Source organism: Sporisorium graminicola, chromosome SGRAM_6, assembly GCF_005498985.1.
Source record: "Sporisorium graminicola strain CBS 10092 chromosome SGRAM_6, whole genome shotgun sequence".
Lineage (NCBI taxonomy): Eukaryota > Fungi > Basidiomycota > Ustilaginomycetes > Ustilaginales > Ustilaginaceae > Sporisorium > Sporisorium graminicola.
The window spans coordinates 424,537-438,758 of record NC_043736.1 but is presented as its reverse complement, the minus strand read 5'-3'; the positions used below and the strand labels follow the sequence as shown (position 1 = coordinate 438,758).

At 58.3% G+C, this 14,222-nt stretch overlaps 4 protein-coding genes across 4 annotated transcripts; 2 read left to right on the top strand and 2 right to left on the bottom strand.

Annotated features, from left to right (window-relative positions):
* Positions 1-2,364: 2,364 nt before the first annotated feature.
* EX895_005290 (uncharacterized protein) lies at positions 2,365-4,611 on the top strand (the record flags this gene model as incomplete). The annotated part of the gene is made up of 1 exon (XM_029885883.1): positions 2,365-4,611. The coding sequence occupies one exon, from the start codon at positions 2,365-2,367 to the stop codon at positions 4,609-4,611; it is 2,247 nt and encodes a 748-aa protein (XP_029737735.1).
* A 1,108-nt stretch (positions 4,612-5,719) lies between these two features.
* EX895_005289 (uncharacterized protein) lies at positions 5,720-8,875 on the top strand (the record flags this gene model as incomplete). The annotated part of the gene is made up of 1 exon (XM_029885882.1): positions 5,720-8,875. The coding sequence occupies one exon, from the start codon at positions 5,720-5,722 to the stop codon at positions 8,873-8,875; it is 3,156 nt and encodes a 1,051-aa protein (XP_029737734.1).
* Positions 8,876-9,030: 155 nt separating this feature from the next.
* EX895_005288 (uncharacterized protein) lies at positions 9,031-12,429 on the bottom strand (the record flags this gene model as incomplete). The annotated part of the gene is made up of 1 exon (XM_029885881.1): positions 9,031-12,429. One exon carries the CDS (start codon positions 12,427-12,429, stop codon positions 9,031-9,033), a length of 3,399 nt encoding a protein of 1,132 aa, XP_029737733.1.
* A 634-nt stretch (positions 12,430-13,063) lies between these two features.
* Positions 13,064-14,041, bottom strand: EX895_005287 (uncharacterized protein; the record flags this gene model as incomplete). Its single annotated transcript, XM_029885880.1, has 2 exons — positions 13,064-13,174; positions 13,391-14,041. 2 exons carry the CDS (start codon positions 14,039-14,041, stop codon positions 13,064-13,066), a joined length of 762 nt encoding a protein of 253 aa, XP_029737732.1.
* Between the last annotated feature and the right edge of the window lie 181 nt (positions 14,042-14,222).

Below are 14,222 nucleotides of genomic sequence, written 5' to 3'. Positions count from 1 at the left end.
AAGCATCCTCCTTACCCCGAACATGCGACCGAGCAAAAGCTGGCGCAGTCTACAACCGTGAGCCTCAGGGAGTCACAGGCCAGGACCTACTCCCCGAGGACATCTAAACCTTGGATCTTCTTTGGCGGCCCGATTCCATTCTCTACGCATCGTGCTGCAGCTCCTACGAGAGGGTATTCGTTCCACCGTGGCAACTTCCCACCACTCCAGTGCGTGTGGCATCCTGCACCACACAAGACTCACACCGGATCCGCAGAAGCGAATCTGGGGTGCCCGAGCACGAACATGTACCACACCGGTGTGGCTGACCTAGAGACCGTCTACCCTCTTCCTTGCCCGGCCCACGTTTGGTGGAGGGTGGTGTCTTGGGGTTGCATTGCTCTAGCGCCGACCACCGGCATGGCGGGGCAAGACATGTTCATGGGGCCTCGTCATGTGTGGAACAAGGCCACGGACGCAACAAAACGTCGCGCCAAGCAAACGCATTGGGTGTGGCGGGAGAGAAGTGTGGCTGTAAAGGAACGAGCGCTGGCGAGCACGAGGCTTGGCGAGAGTATCATTTCTGGTGTGGGCACTTTGTGTCGTTTGCAAAAAAATTGCAACTGACGGCCAGCGCTTTAAAGCTTGAACTCGCCCAGCTAGAGCAGATGTTACGGGAAGAAGCCCACGATGCCATCGGCCGCCCTCATGGTCGAGGACCACAGAGGCAGCGCAACGAGCATCGTAGTCCTCCCGGAAGATCAGGACCGGTCTCGGCATGGAAGCCGAAAAGGAAGGAGGAGTACGCGGACCTTCCCACTCGCATGGGTCCGCCCTCGGGCGGACCGGTATTAAAGGCGCATCCAAATAGGACTGCCGGCGAGTAACGGTGGCCTTCGGACTGGAAGCCGTACTTGTTTCTTGAACATTTGACACGATCGACTGAGGTCGTTGCTTTGTCGAGAATCATCAGGGTATGGATCTGCAACCAGCGGAACAACTTACCAGAACAAGAGAGCGAAAAAGTGATGAGTTTGCGGCGGCCAACTCTGTAGACAGGTGTACAGCGTGCTGAGGATGGCCGCGCTCTAAATTCTCGCTTGTATGTCCTCGTAATTCAACACTCAGCCCGAGTCGCCAAGGCACCCGCATCCTGAAAGTTGCAAGGTGAAGTGACGGAGCCCAGAGCCGTTCGAGGAGGGGCACCGTGCAGAGACGATGGCAAGATTACCCTTGCAGAGGCGTAGAGCGGGTGTCCGAGTCGGAACGCTGCATTCTGATCTACGAAGTCGACATAGGCCACAATCTTATCGCTCTAAAGCGAGGGGAAGGAGGAGGGAGGAAGGTGGAAAGGGGGCTGATGGAAGAGGTGAGAGAGGATGGAAGGCGTGCGTTTGATTGAACCAAAAGCGCACGCTCAGAAAGCTCAGTTCTTCCAAAAATCTCAAAAAACAAGGCCATGATTTCGCATGTGCAGCGCTGCGGTACACTTTTTGCCAGTGATGTTTGCCTCTGTAGTCGAACATACTGATTGAATCGTGATCGGCGCTCGTTTTCTCATGCTCTTCGAGCTAGCAAAGTAGCGCGCGTGTCGCTCCCGAGTGCCGTCGGATAGTTCCGCGAAGAAGCCATCGTCGTCGGCTGCCTCGTTCAGCGAAGTCGAATCATGGCATGTCTATCACCAAGCTCGACCGTTCCACCAAGCCTCTTTCCTGCGAGCAACTTTGGGACGTGCCGCCGCTGTTTCTTCTGTTGCACAGACATGCTTCTCTCATTGAACGGTTCTTTTAAATAATTTCCCTTGACACGGGTATCGAGCGCTCTTGAATTTGTCTCGTCGCAGCCTGTCGATCTTCCAAAGCGCAGTCAAACACCGGCGACACTCACACCGAAAAAGAGGAGGGAAAAAAAGGAAAGCAGCAGCGGCTGCAAACCTCCGCTAGTCAAGTTGGCGTATCCTTTCTGTTTGGTGTTGGTGTTTTACCTGATGGGTTTTCACTTTTCTTTTTCAACCAACACCCTTCCGACAGTCACGGACTTCACCTCACCTCTCACCTCACCTCTCACCTCACCTCACCTCGCCTGACATTGGGCACCTACCTTACTTTGAATAACACGCCACAGGTTCATCTTCGAAGAGCTTGTACCTCGGCCCGAATCGTTGGCCCACCTGATCGCCACGAACCACTGTTCAACTAGCTCTGCCGCATTGGGAACGCCGAGTTCAACCCCTCTTGCAGAACACATCGACCCTGCCATCTTATTGAGAACTCGCTGATACGGTGCTTACCATAGCAGCAGCGCTGCTGAACCTAGCGCTGCCACATTTCTTTCTCACATAGGCCGCAGCCGCTCCGCGAGCGTGCTCGAGGCTCTATCGACACGATGCGCAAGGACGTCCGCATCGTCCTTGCGGGCGACCCAGATGTCGGCAAGTCAACGCTCATCACCTCGCTCGTAAAAGAGGCGTACGTTGCCAAGGTGCAAAAAGTGGTGCCACCCATCACGCTTCCACCAGAAGTCGCACCAGAAGCCGTCGTCACGAAGATTGTCGACACCAGCTCAAGTCCAGAGCATCGCGCCAACCTCGAGGCCGAACTTCGCAGGGCTAATGTCATTTGCATCGTCTATTCGGTTTCAGCACCTTCCTCGTTTGATCGTATACCCACCTACTGGCTCCCCTACATCCGTTCATTAGGCATCAACGTTCCCGTCATCCTCGTCGGCAACAAGATCGACTTGCGCTCTGGCGACGTCACCAACGCTGCCCTCGAAGATGAGCTTGCGCCCGTCATGGCCGAGTTCAAGGAAGTCGAGACGTGCGTAGAATGCTCGGCTCGCATCCCGCTCAACGTCAGCGAAGTCTTTTACTTTGCCCAAAAGGCCGTCCTCTACCCGACAGCACCGCTCTACGACAGCCGCGAGCATGTGCTGAAACCCGCCTGCGTCGACGCGCTCAAGCGCATTTTCCGGCTCTGCGATTCGGACAAGGACGGCTTACTCAGCGATGGCGAGCTCAACGAGTTCCAAAGCAAATGCTTCGACACGCCGCTTCAAGCACAGGAGCTGGAAGGCATCAAGGATCTTGTCATCCAGGCACCGGTTGCCGGTTTGCGGTATAACCACGAAAATGGCAGCGTGGCTGCTTCGGGGTCCAGCGCCAACGGCGATGTTCCTGCACACCATCCACATCTGCGAGAAGGCAACCTCACCATGGCCGGCTTCCTCTACCTCCATACGCTCTTCATCCAACGAGGCCGCCTCGAGACCACGTGGACCGTATTGCGTACGTTCGGGTACGGCGCCGACCTCAGCCTCGAAGACTCGTTCGTCAAGCCCTCTTTCGCTGTGCCACCGGAATGCTCGGTGGAGCTCTCACCAAACGGATATCAGTTCCTGACCGACATCTTTGAGGTGCACGACAAGGATCGAGATGGCGCCCTCAGCGAGGAGGAACTCGACAGCCTTTTCATCACCGCACCGGACAACCGCCATCCTTGGCAAGGCACAAGCTTCCCCGCTTCCACGATCACCGATGAGCATGGCGCTGTCACGCTGCAAGGCTGGCTCGCGCAATGGAGCATGACTACGTTGCTCGACCACCGCACCACGCTCGAGTTCCTGGCGTACCTCGGCTATCCATCGTTCCCCTTGGCGGGCTCCTCCAGCAGCTCGTCAACCCCCGCGCCGACACCGCTTACGCCGAGTGGTCCACCGGGTTCCAGACCCTCTCGCAACCGCACGCCGTGTCCGCCATCCACGACATCAGCACTGAAGCTCACACGTCCAAGGAAGACGGATAAGAAGAAAAAAGGTGCAATCCAGAGAAGTGTCTTCCTCGGGTTCGTGCTCGGTGCCGCGGGTAGTGGCAAGACAGCGATTCTTCGCAACATGGTGGGCAAGCGCTTTGCCAGTGCCTACGAGCCCACGCAGAAGATGATGAGCGTCGTCAGTACCGTCGAGCAAGCGGGAGCGGAGCGTTATCTTGTACTGCAAGAGTTTGGGTCGCGCTACGAGGCCGAGGTACTGCGCAATACGGCCAAGCTTTCGGCAGCCGATGTGATTGTATTTGTCTACGACTCGAGCGACACCAACTCTTTCAGCTACATATCCAACTTGCGGCAGCAGTATCCGCTCTTGCAGTCGATGCCATCGCTGTTTGTTGCTACCAAGGCGGACCTGGATCTGGCACAGCAGCGCCACGAGGTTCAACCAGACTCGTACTGCCGCAAGCTGGGGCTTAAGATTCCAGGACTGGGAGCAGGCCCCCTTAACATCAGCATCCGAGATGGGCAGTCGGCAGATCTGTACGGTCTCATCTGCACCATCGCCGTCGATCCCAAGGGTGCTGTACAGGGTGGCAACGATCGCAACGCGCTCAGCTTTGGCACCAGCCGTTGGCAATTTTGGGCTTACATTGGACTGGTGGTCATCGGCGGCGGAGGAGCTGTCTGGATCTGCGCCCGAGTCCTCAAGGTGCCTATCGGAAGCACGCTCGGATTTGGGAGCAGCACAAGCTGGTGGTCTTCGAAAATACAAGCTGGTGCAGGTGGCGCCGATGCTACTAAGATCTCGGGGTGGTTTGATTGGATCCGCTGGCAAGGCACTTCCACCATCCGCACTGAGCTTTGACGAAAGTCGGAGCCTCTCTGCAAAGCAGGCCAGCAAGCAAGCATTTCTTTCTGTTTCCACCTTTTAGACTTATTGGCATTCAGCATGATTTCCACTCGAAACGACGGTCAGCAGCTCGGCAAGTTGCTGCTCATTGAACGCCGTTCGTATGATGGATGCAACATCAAGAACTTGACGAGGAACGTCGCGCTGCCGTGTCCTTTTCGCTCTCTGTGGAAAGAAGTGATTTCAAATTGAGAGGCCAACTAAACCGAAGTACAAATCCTGGAAGCGGTTGATTCAAAAGACAAGACGCGTGAATTGAATTTTGGATTTTCTGCACAGTCGAGGGAACTTGGCTTTCTCCCGCACCGTCGAAGCACGAAGCAAAGCAGCGAACGGCATGCTTGAGAGCTGCACGGCTCACCCGACAGAGACAGAGAGAATCGACACTTCGGCAGTTGTGACTTTGGCGCAATTCTGAGGATTCGAGTCCTTGAAATCGGACGACGGCACAGCAGCCCTTGTCAAAGCTCCAGAGATCTTCGACTCTTTGAGTCCTTGCACTTGTTGGCTTTCTCCTTTGTTCTCGACCTGTTCCGCTTGTTGACCACTTCCCGACAACTGTCTCCTTCCCTCCCTCCCTCCCTCCTTCCTTTCTTCATCTTCGGATTGCGGGCTGGTCCACATACTTGGACAGATTGGCCGTCTTTCCTCCCTTGCTCTCCACACCAAGTTTGGCTCAGAGACCGCATCGTCTTTGGCGCGCAAGCTCGGCGTTCGACAGAGCTGGTACATTGCGAGTTCTTGACTGAACTGCTGTATCAGTCTCATCACGGATCCTCGCGTAACCCAGGTGCCGAGTCGACTCCCGCTATTGTGTACAGAATACTCTGCTGCACACCCCGGACAACCGGTAGCCAGGCTCATCGCGCTACCACGAGTCTCTCGGCCTCCGACTTCTGACCGTGGTCCCGACAAGCCCTACCGCAGCGGACATCTTGACGTATGCGGCTCTGAGGCTACTGCGCACTTAACCATCCCTTGCCGCATTCCGCACGCTACTTTAATTCAACACGGCACTTTGGAGCCCAGCTGATCCACCAGCGATTCAGCACAACTCGGCACCATGGCTTCCAACGGTAGCACAAAAGGCGGCGCAGGTGGCCGCGGCGCTCCCACATCTGGCTTCCGCGGAGCTCAGAATCCCCATGCTGGTGGTCGTGGCGGCGGAACAGCAACCAATCGAGGCGGTTCTGGAGGGCCTCCGCATGCCTCTAGGTGGGGGAACGGGCCTCCTTCTAGCCAAAGCAACAATGCCTCCGCCAACAGCTCGGCATCCCACGGCCAGCAGAACAACGCCAAAGCTACCAACCAGCGCGGTCCTGCAGCCACCCCCACCAACAAGGCCAACACCAACGCGGCGCAGACACCCGCCTTCCCATCCCTGAGTGCAGGCTCCGCTCAGGGTGACACCCAGAAGCTCATGCATGACCGCATGATGTTCTTGCTCGTCACGCTCGTTGGCAATCCAGTGACCGTCACTGTCAAGGGCGGTTCGAAGTTCTTCGGTATCTTTTCGGCCGCCAACACCGAGGGTGGAGAGCTCTCCGTCGCTCTCGCTTCCGCCCAGCAGATTTTGCCCGCCAAGGATGAAGACGCCCAGCCACAGCTCGGCGAGTTCAAGCCGTCGCTGCTCATCACCTACAAGGACCTCGAGACAATCGAAGCCGCCGAGGTTAGGATGCAGGACCAGGCCAAAGAGATGCGCGAAGCACGCGAAAAGGAAGCCTTCCGCACCGACACAGAGATCTCCAAGGCCTTTGATCCTTTGGCCAGTGGACGCACCCTCCAGAAGTGGTCAGACGATCCTGACCTCGCCGATCTTGACACTCCTAGCAGCAAGCTACCAGCCTGGGCATCGCCAAGCGACGCTGCCGGTGGCGGCCTCGACGAGTCCTCTGCCTCCGCTGCTGGCAAGCCGTGGGACCAGTTCGCTGCCAACGAGGCCCGTTTCGGTATCAAGTCCAACTACGAAGAGAACCTCTACACCACAAAGCTCGACCGCAGCGGGAAGGACTTTCGCAATCGCGAGCGAGAGGCCGATCGGATCGCGCGCGAGATCATGGCTCAGGCTACCAGCAACCCGCACTTGGCCGAAGAGAGAGGTCAGGCCGATGACTCCGGTGTCAACGAGGAGGACAAGTACGGTGCTGTGGTCCGCAGCCCGAACGCCTATGTCCCGCCGGCGCTTCGCAAGCAGATGGCCGCGGCTTCTGCTGCTGGCAGCGGCGGAGGCAGCAAGAAGGGTCCACCAGGCGCGCCAGCAGCACCTGCTCAAGCCACACCGAAGTCGAACGGAGCCGCTACTCCCAGTGCTGCTGCTGTTGCTCCGACTGCGGCACCTACATCCACAGAAAACGCTCCTCCGCCGCCCGTTGCTGTCAACCCTCCGATCGTCAACGTAAAGGTGCCCAGCCCCAGCATCCCACAGGAAGCGTATGCCAACGACGCCTCGGGCAAGAAACCCGCCGCCGATGCAGCCAACCCGCTCATGGGCGATTTCCGCTCTTTTGTCAGTTCGGAACGCGAGCGTCTCGAGAAGAAGAAAGCCGCTCTTGCCAAGAAGGAAAAGGACACGCGCCTCGCCGATCTCAAGTCGTGGGCAAGCACTTTCAAACTCAACACGCCCATGCCCTCGGACGTTGCCGGTATGGTGCAGAAGGACAAGGCTGACGGGGCCTCCGACAAGCCTCGCGATCCCAGTCTGCAAAAGAGCCTGAGCCCCACCCCTGCTCATTCGTCAGCTACACCCGTGTCCAAGGCAGACGTCAGCAGGTCTTCTGCCGCTTCGCGCGCTGCACTTGCATCCTCCTCCAATGCGGTCAGCCCCGCTGGCGGCTCCGGCTCTGCACAGGTCAACCAGGATGCTCAGAAGCTGGCCGAGAGTAAGGCTATGTTGCAGAAGATGACCATCCCCAAGATCCCTCCCTTCAACCCGGATAAGTTCAAGGCACGACAGGCCGCAACTGCATCTGGCGAAGCCGCGCCAAGTGCGACGCCGCCGACCAAGGCTGAGGGCGGTATGCCATCCTCTGTCAGCACGTCTTCCTTCAAGCTGAGCGCCAAAGCGAGCTCCTTCAAGCCCTTCAATCCCAACGCGGCCAGCTTCACACCTGGCGGCGCGTCCAGCACCTTTACGCCTGCCGCTGCAGCTGCCGGACCCGCTGCTGGTAGCCCTGCCACCGCTGCTGCCACCCCATCGCTGTCGGCTCGACCCACACTGGCTCCAACTCCTGAAGCTGCCTCGACTTCGACCACATCGCCTGCCAATCCCTTCTTCGGCAACCGCGTCATCAAAAAGAACACTTCGGGGTCAGGTAGCTTGCACATCCGCGAAGACTTCAATGCTTTCAAGGTCAGCAAGGTGCCGGATGCCAAATCGGTGGGTCCCATGTGGGCATTCAGTGGCAAGCCCTACCGTCAGCACTTTGTCGTGCCGCCTCCCGGCGGACCCATGGACGATGGCACTGGCTTATTCGTTCCTAATCACGGCGGAATGATGCAGCCTGGCATGCATCCCGGTGCTCAGACGCCACAGCCTGTGCCGCAGCCCATCCACCCAGGCCAAATGCCCATCTCAACCCCGCAAGGTGGACCCGTGCCGGCGCCAGTACCTGGACCTGGACCTGCGGGACCCGGTCCGCAGCAGCCCTTTGGCATGGTCTACCAACACTACGGCGGTGCACCTTACCAATACCCTGGTGGCCAGCCGCAACCGCAAGGCATGCCACAAGGTCGGCAGCCCAGCATGGTGCCCCCCATGCAGATGGCGCCCGGCATGCAAGGTGCGCCCATGCCGTACGGTGCGGTGCCTCAGCAGTTCATGGGCCAGATGCCGTTCTCTCCCTCGATGCACCAGCATGGCGCGCCGCAAAACATGTATAGTCCGCAGATGGGCAATGTGCCACCCTCGGGGCAGCCGCAATTCATGCCCATGCCGCCACCGGGTGCGGGCGGCGGTCCTCGTCCACCGCCGCCGCAGCACCTTCACCAAAAAGGCCAGCCGCCTCCCCCTCCACCGGCGGGCCAGCCACCTCACATGAGCTACTACCCCGGCCAGCCAGGCGCTGGAATGCCCTACGGCTCGGGACCTCACTTTGGCGGCGGCGGCCAGCAACCGGGACACGCGGGTCCGCCGGGCGCTGGAGGCGGTGCGCCGCCGAGACAGGGTGCGCCGGCAGAGTCGGGGCCTGCGTCTAGCGCGGCTTCCTCTACGGCGTGATTCTCGCGCACTCGCCATTCGTAACGATTTTGTTGTCCACACGATGAAGTCACACGCACACATTCACACCTTTCAAATCACTTTTTAAAAGAGATGAGTTTCTGGACCGACTGAGGCCGAGTTGTGGCGATTGAGTTCTGAATGGCACAGCGCAATCACGAAAGAAAGCCGACCTCTTTCCATCTTCGAACGGTCTTTTGAATGAGTGGTAGAGTGACGCCTTGATGTTGCCAGTTGCGGTAGGTGCTGCTCGTGGCGAGGGCGTTTTCGCAGTTGAATCCAACCTGCTGGGTGGGTTCGAGGGAGGCAGAGGCAGAGGGAGAGAAGTTTTTCCGCCATAGGGACAGCAGGCCTCGATGGTCGACGTTGGATGATTCGAGTTTTTCAAGCCACTGTTGGGGTGAGATGAGAGTGAGGGTTAGGTTGGATGACTGGAGCCATTCGAAGAGTGTTTTCCAGTCCGGGGCTGGATGGGAGGTGGTGGTGGTGGGCTGGGCGACGTTGTACACACGCTTGTCTTTGTCCGAGGAGAGCGAGATGTCGAGCACGCTTTTCGCGGCGACATCGGTACTGATCCAATCCAATCTCTCCCGCAGATCTGGAAAGATGCCCAATTTGCAACTGATGGAAATGAGAATAGGCCATGCTTCGCTCTGGTTCCACACGCCGTGGACTGTGTCGGAACAGAACTGACCAATTCGAACGATCCGATGCGCCCCCTCTCCGTCAGACGAGGAAGCACAGCGACGCGCAACAATCTGCTCGGCAACCCACTTGCTGCGTGCATACCCCATAGCCACGGCGTCCTCGGGTGCCGTTGACAGCGTCTCTTCCAACGCTCGGTTTGCATCCTGACCCAAGACCGATGCGACCGAAGAGCAGAACGTGAAGCACGACGCCTGGCGGTGAGATCGTGTGGTGGCGACAAGGGCTTGGTGGAGAGAGATAAGATGAGACAGTCCGGCGATGTTTCCGTGCTCGAAACTGCTCAGCGACGCGACAAAGTTGACGGACCACGCCGAGTGAATCGTTACCACCTTGCTGTGTTTGACGAGTGGAGATAGATGGGTGAAAGGGATGCCGCAGTCTGAGCGGGTGAGGTCGCCGGGAAGGGTGTGGACTGGGCTGTTTGGCGCCTCGACGATCGAGTGAGTAGCGGTAAGGTGACGGGATGCCAAAGAGTCGAGAACTCGTTTGTGAGCATGGTCGGCACTGTCTGCTCGTACCAGACAAACGACTGCGTCTTGCTGCTGGAGCTGCTGGACCACATGATCGAGCATCTGCGCACCCAGTCCACCGGTTACTCCCGTCAGCAGGTAAAGTGTGCCCTTGTCGGCTTCCTCACTTGTCTCCGCCTTCAACGCAAGCTCGTCGATAGCAATCTGAGAGGGTGCTTGGGAGTACTTTTCCACAAGATCGCGCATGAGCTGAAGCTCGCGCTGCTGCCGCTCATCCACACCACCACCCTGTCCCTCGCCTACACCCACTCGCACATCCTCGATTTGCTGCGCAAGCATCCGCAAGGTCGGATACTCGTACACTGCGTTGCGCTCCAACAGCTTGCCTCCTAACTCGATATTCTGATGCACCGCAGCTCGAATCCTCGCGGACTGGATCGAGTCCACTCCCGCCACAAACAGGTCCGTGTCTGGCGACAGGTTGCGCCCGTTGATATCGTGCACTTTCGCCTGCAGCCACCGGATCAAGTCCTCTCCGCTCAGCACCTCCTTTTCAGCAGCAGCAGCACCACCGCCGTCGCCGTTGGTGGAATGAAGACGCAAAGACCGGCCCTCTTCGAAATCGACGTAGATCGAGTCGATCAGGTCGGCATAGTGCTGGTAAGCGCGACCCCGTTGGAGCGTCCCCTTGCTCGCTCGTGGTACGTTGGCTGCTTCTGCAGGCGGCAAGAGGCAGACCATCTCCGTGGCTAGCTGTGCATGCGGTGGTGAAGCCGCGTTGATCGCCCCAAACACCGACTGGAGCTGCTTGAGCAACTTTCTTTTCAGCGTATCGTCGAACGGCGCGTCTCGAGGTACAGCTTCGGGGCTGACGAAGACAAGTGCACCGAGGATGGCCCTGTTGGCGCCGAATGCGATGGCATCGGTTACGAGTGGGGATGTTTTGAGCTTTTGTTCGGCGACGGGCGCGGTGGCTTTCTTTCCAGAGACGAGGACGATGGTGTCGTCTGACCTCGAGTCGTACTTCCACGTGTTGGGGAGGACGCTGTGCTTCGAGTAGAGATCAGAGGTGGCGTAGCTGCCATCATCGCGGTTGGCTACTAGCTTTGCCGGCCAGTCCTTCGTCACTACCAGCTCGAAGAGGCCTCCTTCAACCGAAGGGTCGTGCGGTTCGAAGCGGAGCATGCTCTGACCTAGCTTGTCGGGGATGCGCAAGTGGTTCCACTCTTGATCCCGCTCAAAATCGCGCCAGGAAGACATGAGGAAGCCGCACTCCGAGCTGCCTAGCCGACTAACGAGTTTCACCCCCCGCTGTACCATGTCGTCGCCCAACTGCTGGGGCAGCGGCGCACCCCCCGTGCTGACCAGCTGCATGCTCGTAAGCATCTGCCGCCCTGTATCCGAACGGTCCGAGAAGAGCATATCCAAAATATACGGCACTGAGAGGAAGTACGACACGGGTCTCCTGCAAGCGGTGATGGCTTGATAGATCGCTGCAGTCGACAGAGCACCCGGATCGGCGGTCGGGTGGAAGTATATGCAAGAACCGGCTTGGATCGAGCGGAGCAGATCGGACATGCCACCGTGGAAGAGCGGCGTTGTAGTGAACGCGGACAGCTCGCGTCCGGGGGCAGAGAGCATCGAAGCGGTCCAAAAACGGTGCAGCTGGTAGATGGGTTTGGGCAAACCAGAGGAGCCGCTTGTGTGCATGGTCACGAGCACGTCGTCTGGTCCTGCTCCTGCTGTAGGTCCCGCTTGGACTGTGCCCGGCTGGCTCCCCGGGTTGCGGTTTACGAGCTGGTCTATGTTGGAGAGCATCTCGCCGACATGTGCCTGGAAAGCAGAATCCGGCGCGCCTGCACCCGCTGCGTCCACGGCTGCGCGTGCTGAGTCGACCTGCGATGCATGTGCCAGAATCATCCTGGTCTCCGTAAGCCTCAACAGGTTGGCAATCGATTCAGCGGGCGATCCGGGAGCGATACACAGCACGCCGAACCCGAGCCTCCACAGCGCGACAATGTGCGCGAACAGATCCAAACCGGACCGCGAAAGCACCGCAACCAGCGGCGTCTGGTTGGGCGACTTGCGGTTCGACTCTCTGCTCCTAAGCCGGGCTTGCAGCTCACCCGCCAAGGCGACTGCGAGCGAAGATACCTGTGCGTACGTCAGGGTGCGACACGTCCAGGCGCCGTCCGCGGTGAGTTGGGTGAACCCAACAGCCAACTGTTCCGGCATGTGACGCGCTCGCTCGTCGAGCATGGCATTGACCGAGTCATGCTGCTTGGGCTCCGGCGCGGGTGGAGGTGGAAGCGAGAGCGCCTGGGAGATGGTAAGCGTGAGGTAGGGCGGCTTCCCAGGAGATATTGTTTCTGACATTTCCGGGCGGGATTGATGGTTGTGCAGAACGAGGACGACCACGCTCTCACCAGGCAAGCGAAGATCTCACGGTCACCTCACATCTAGAGTCGACTGCACATTTGGCAAAAGAGCTCATCAGCGGAGCACAAGCGAAACAGATCGGATCACCCAAGCATGGCAAAAGTGGACCCTTGCAAGTGTTGCTTGATCAGCTTCTGCACGTCGACAGATCGAAGTGGTGCAGCTGCATAACCGAGAGCGGCGTTTTGTGGAGGGAGTTGTGCATAATTCTTCCTCCAATAGCAAATGCGATCTCACATGCATAAAGTTTGCCTCGTCCTCGTCCTCGCCCCCCCTGCGCTCAACCTGTAGGTGCCCACAGATGTGAGTCATGGCATGATTGGAAACCCACTTTTACATTCCACTTCCGCACAGAGCAATGTAGGAGGGTGGCATGCTATTTACAGGATGATAGGGTGGGGCGGTGCGTTCGAGTCGTTGGCGCTGCACCGTCTCGTTCAGCGCCTTGTAGTATCGTCAAGCCAGGCCTTGGAAACCGGTTTTGATGCTAAACCACCAGCTGAACTCGCTCTGCACACCGGAAATGAGCATAAGCCGCGGGGAAGCTCGCAAAGCAATAGACGCAGACGCTTTATTTGCGGCCCTTGCCACGCTTCTTGGGCGACGAAGGCTCGTCGTCTCCGCTGCTGAGCGCTCCAGCGGCTTTGCCCTTACCCTTGCGCGCACGAAGGTGGTGGTCGGGCTGCAGTGTGGGGGAGAGAGAGAGAGAGAGAGAGAGAGAGAGAGAGAGAGAGAGAGAGAGAGAGAGAGAGAGAGAGAGAGAGAGAGAGAGAGCAGTGCAGAAAGAGGCGCAAAACGAAAGGACACGTGGTCAGTAATCTTGTGAGTCTGTCACAAAAAGACAGGCTGACGAACCGCTGTCGGTCTTTGGTCACAGCTGTATAGGGGTCCTACTTACGATCCACTCATCCTGGAGACCAGCCTGCTGGACGGCGGCGGGCTTGTCGAACTTCTTGGAGCCAGCAGCAGATTTCTCCTCCGAAATGACGTAGCTGGTGAAGAGGAAGTAGACGACACCAACGATGGCAGCGGCGGCAATGACGTACACCGAGATGAGCTGGAGGTCGAACCAGTTCTTGGGAGGCTCGATCACCTGCACTGCGCCGCGGTAAGCGTGGATGCGATGCTTCTTGCCCGTCTGCTCGTCGTTGACCAAAAGGCTAAATTCGACCGAGAGCTCCTGGGGCTTGAACTCGGGGACAAAGTCGAAGGGGATCTGGACGGGTCGACCGCCGACGGATCGAAGAGGGCGCGACTTGAAGGTGGTGGTGGTCATGTTACGCAGCACACGACCCTTCTGACCGTCTTCTTTCTTGGGGTTGAGGAAGGCACCGGTGATGGACTGGAGCGTGAGCAGACGGTCCTCCTTGGGCGGGTTGGTGACCGAGAAGACAACGGTGTTGGCCTGACCATTCTTGACGATGGAGAACGGGTTGTTGGGAAAGGTGGTCACAATGCCGAGCTCAGGGGTATCGTGAGCCTGAGCTGCAACCAGAGCAGCAGGCACCAGGGCGAGAAGAGCAGAGGCAACCAGAGCGAAGAACCGCATTTCTGTAAAGAGAGGAAGAGCAAATGCAGAAAGTGTGAGCTTGGCTGACTATAGCTTGTCAGACAACAGGCTTGCACACGTACTGTGAGAATCCAGAGAGCCAAACAAAAGATAGAAGATGAACAGAGGGTTGGTGGGAAGAGGTGAATGAGACCGAAGGAAAACCTAGAAGCTCAACTCT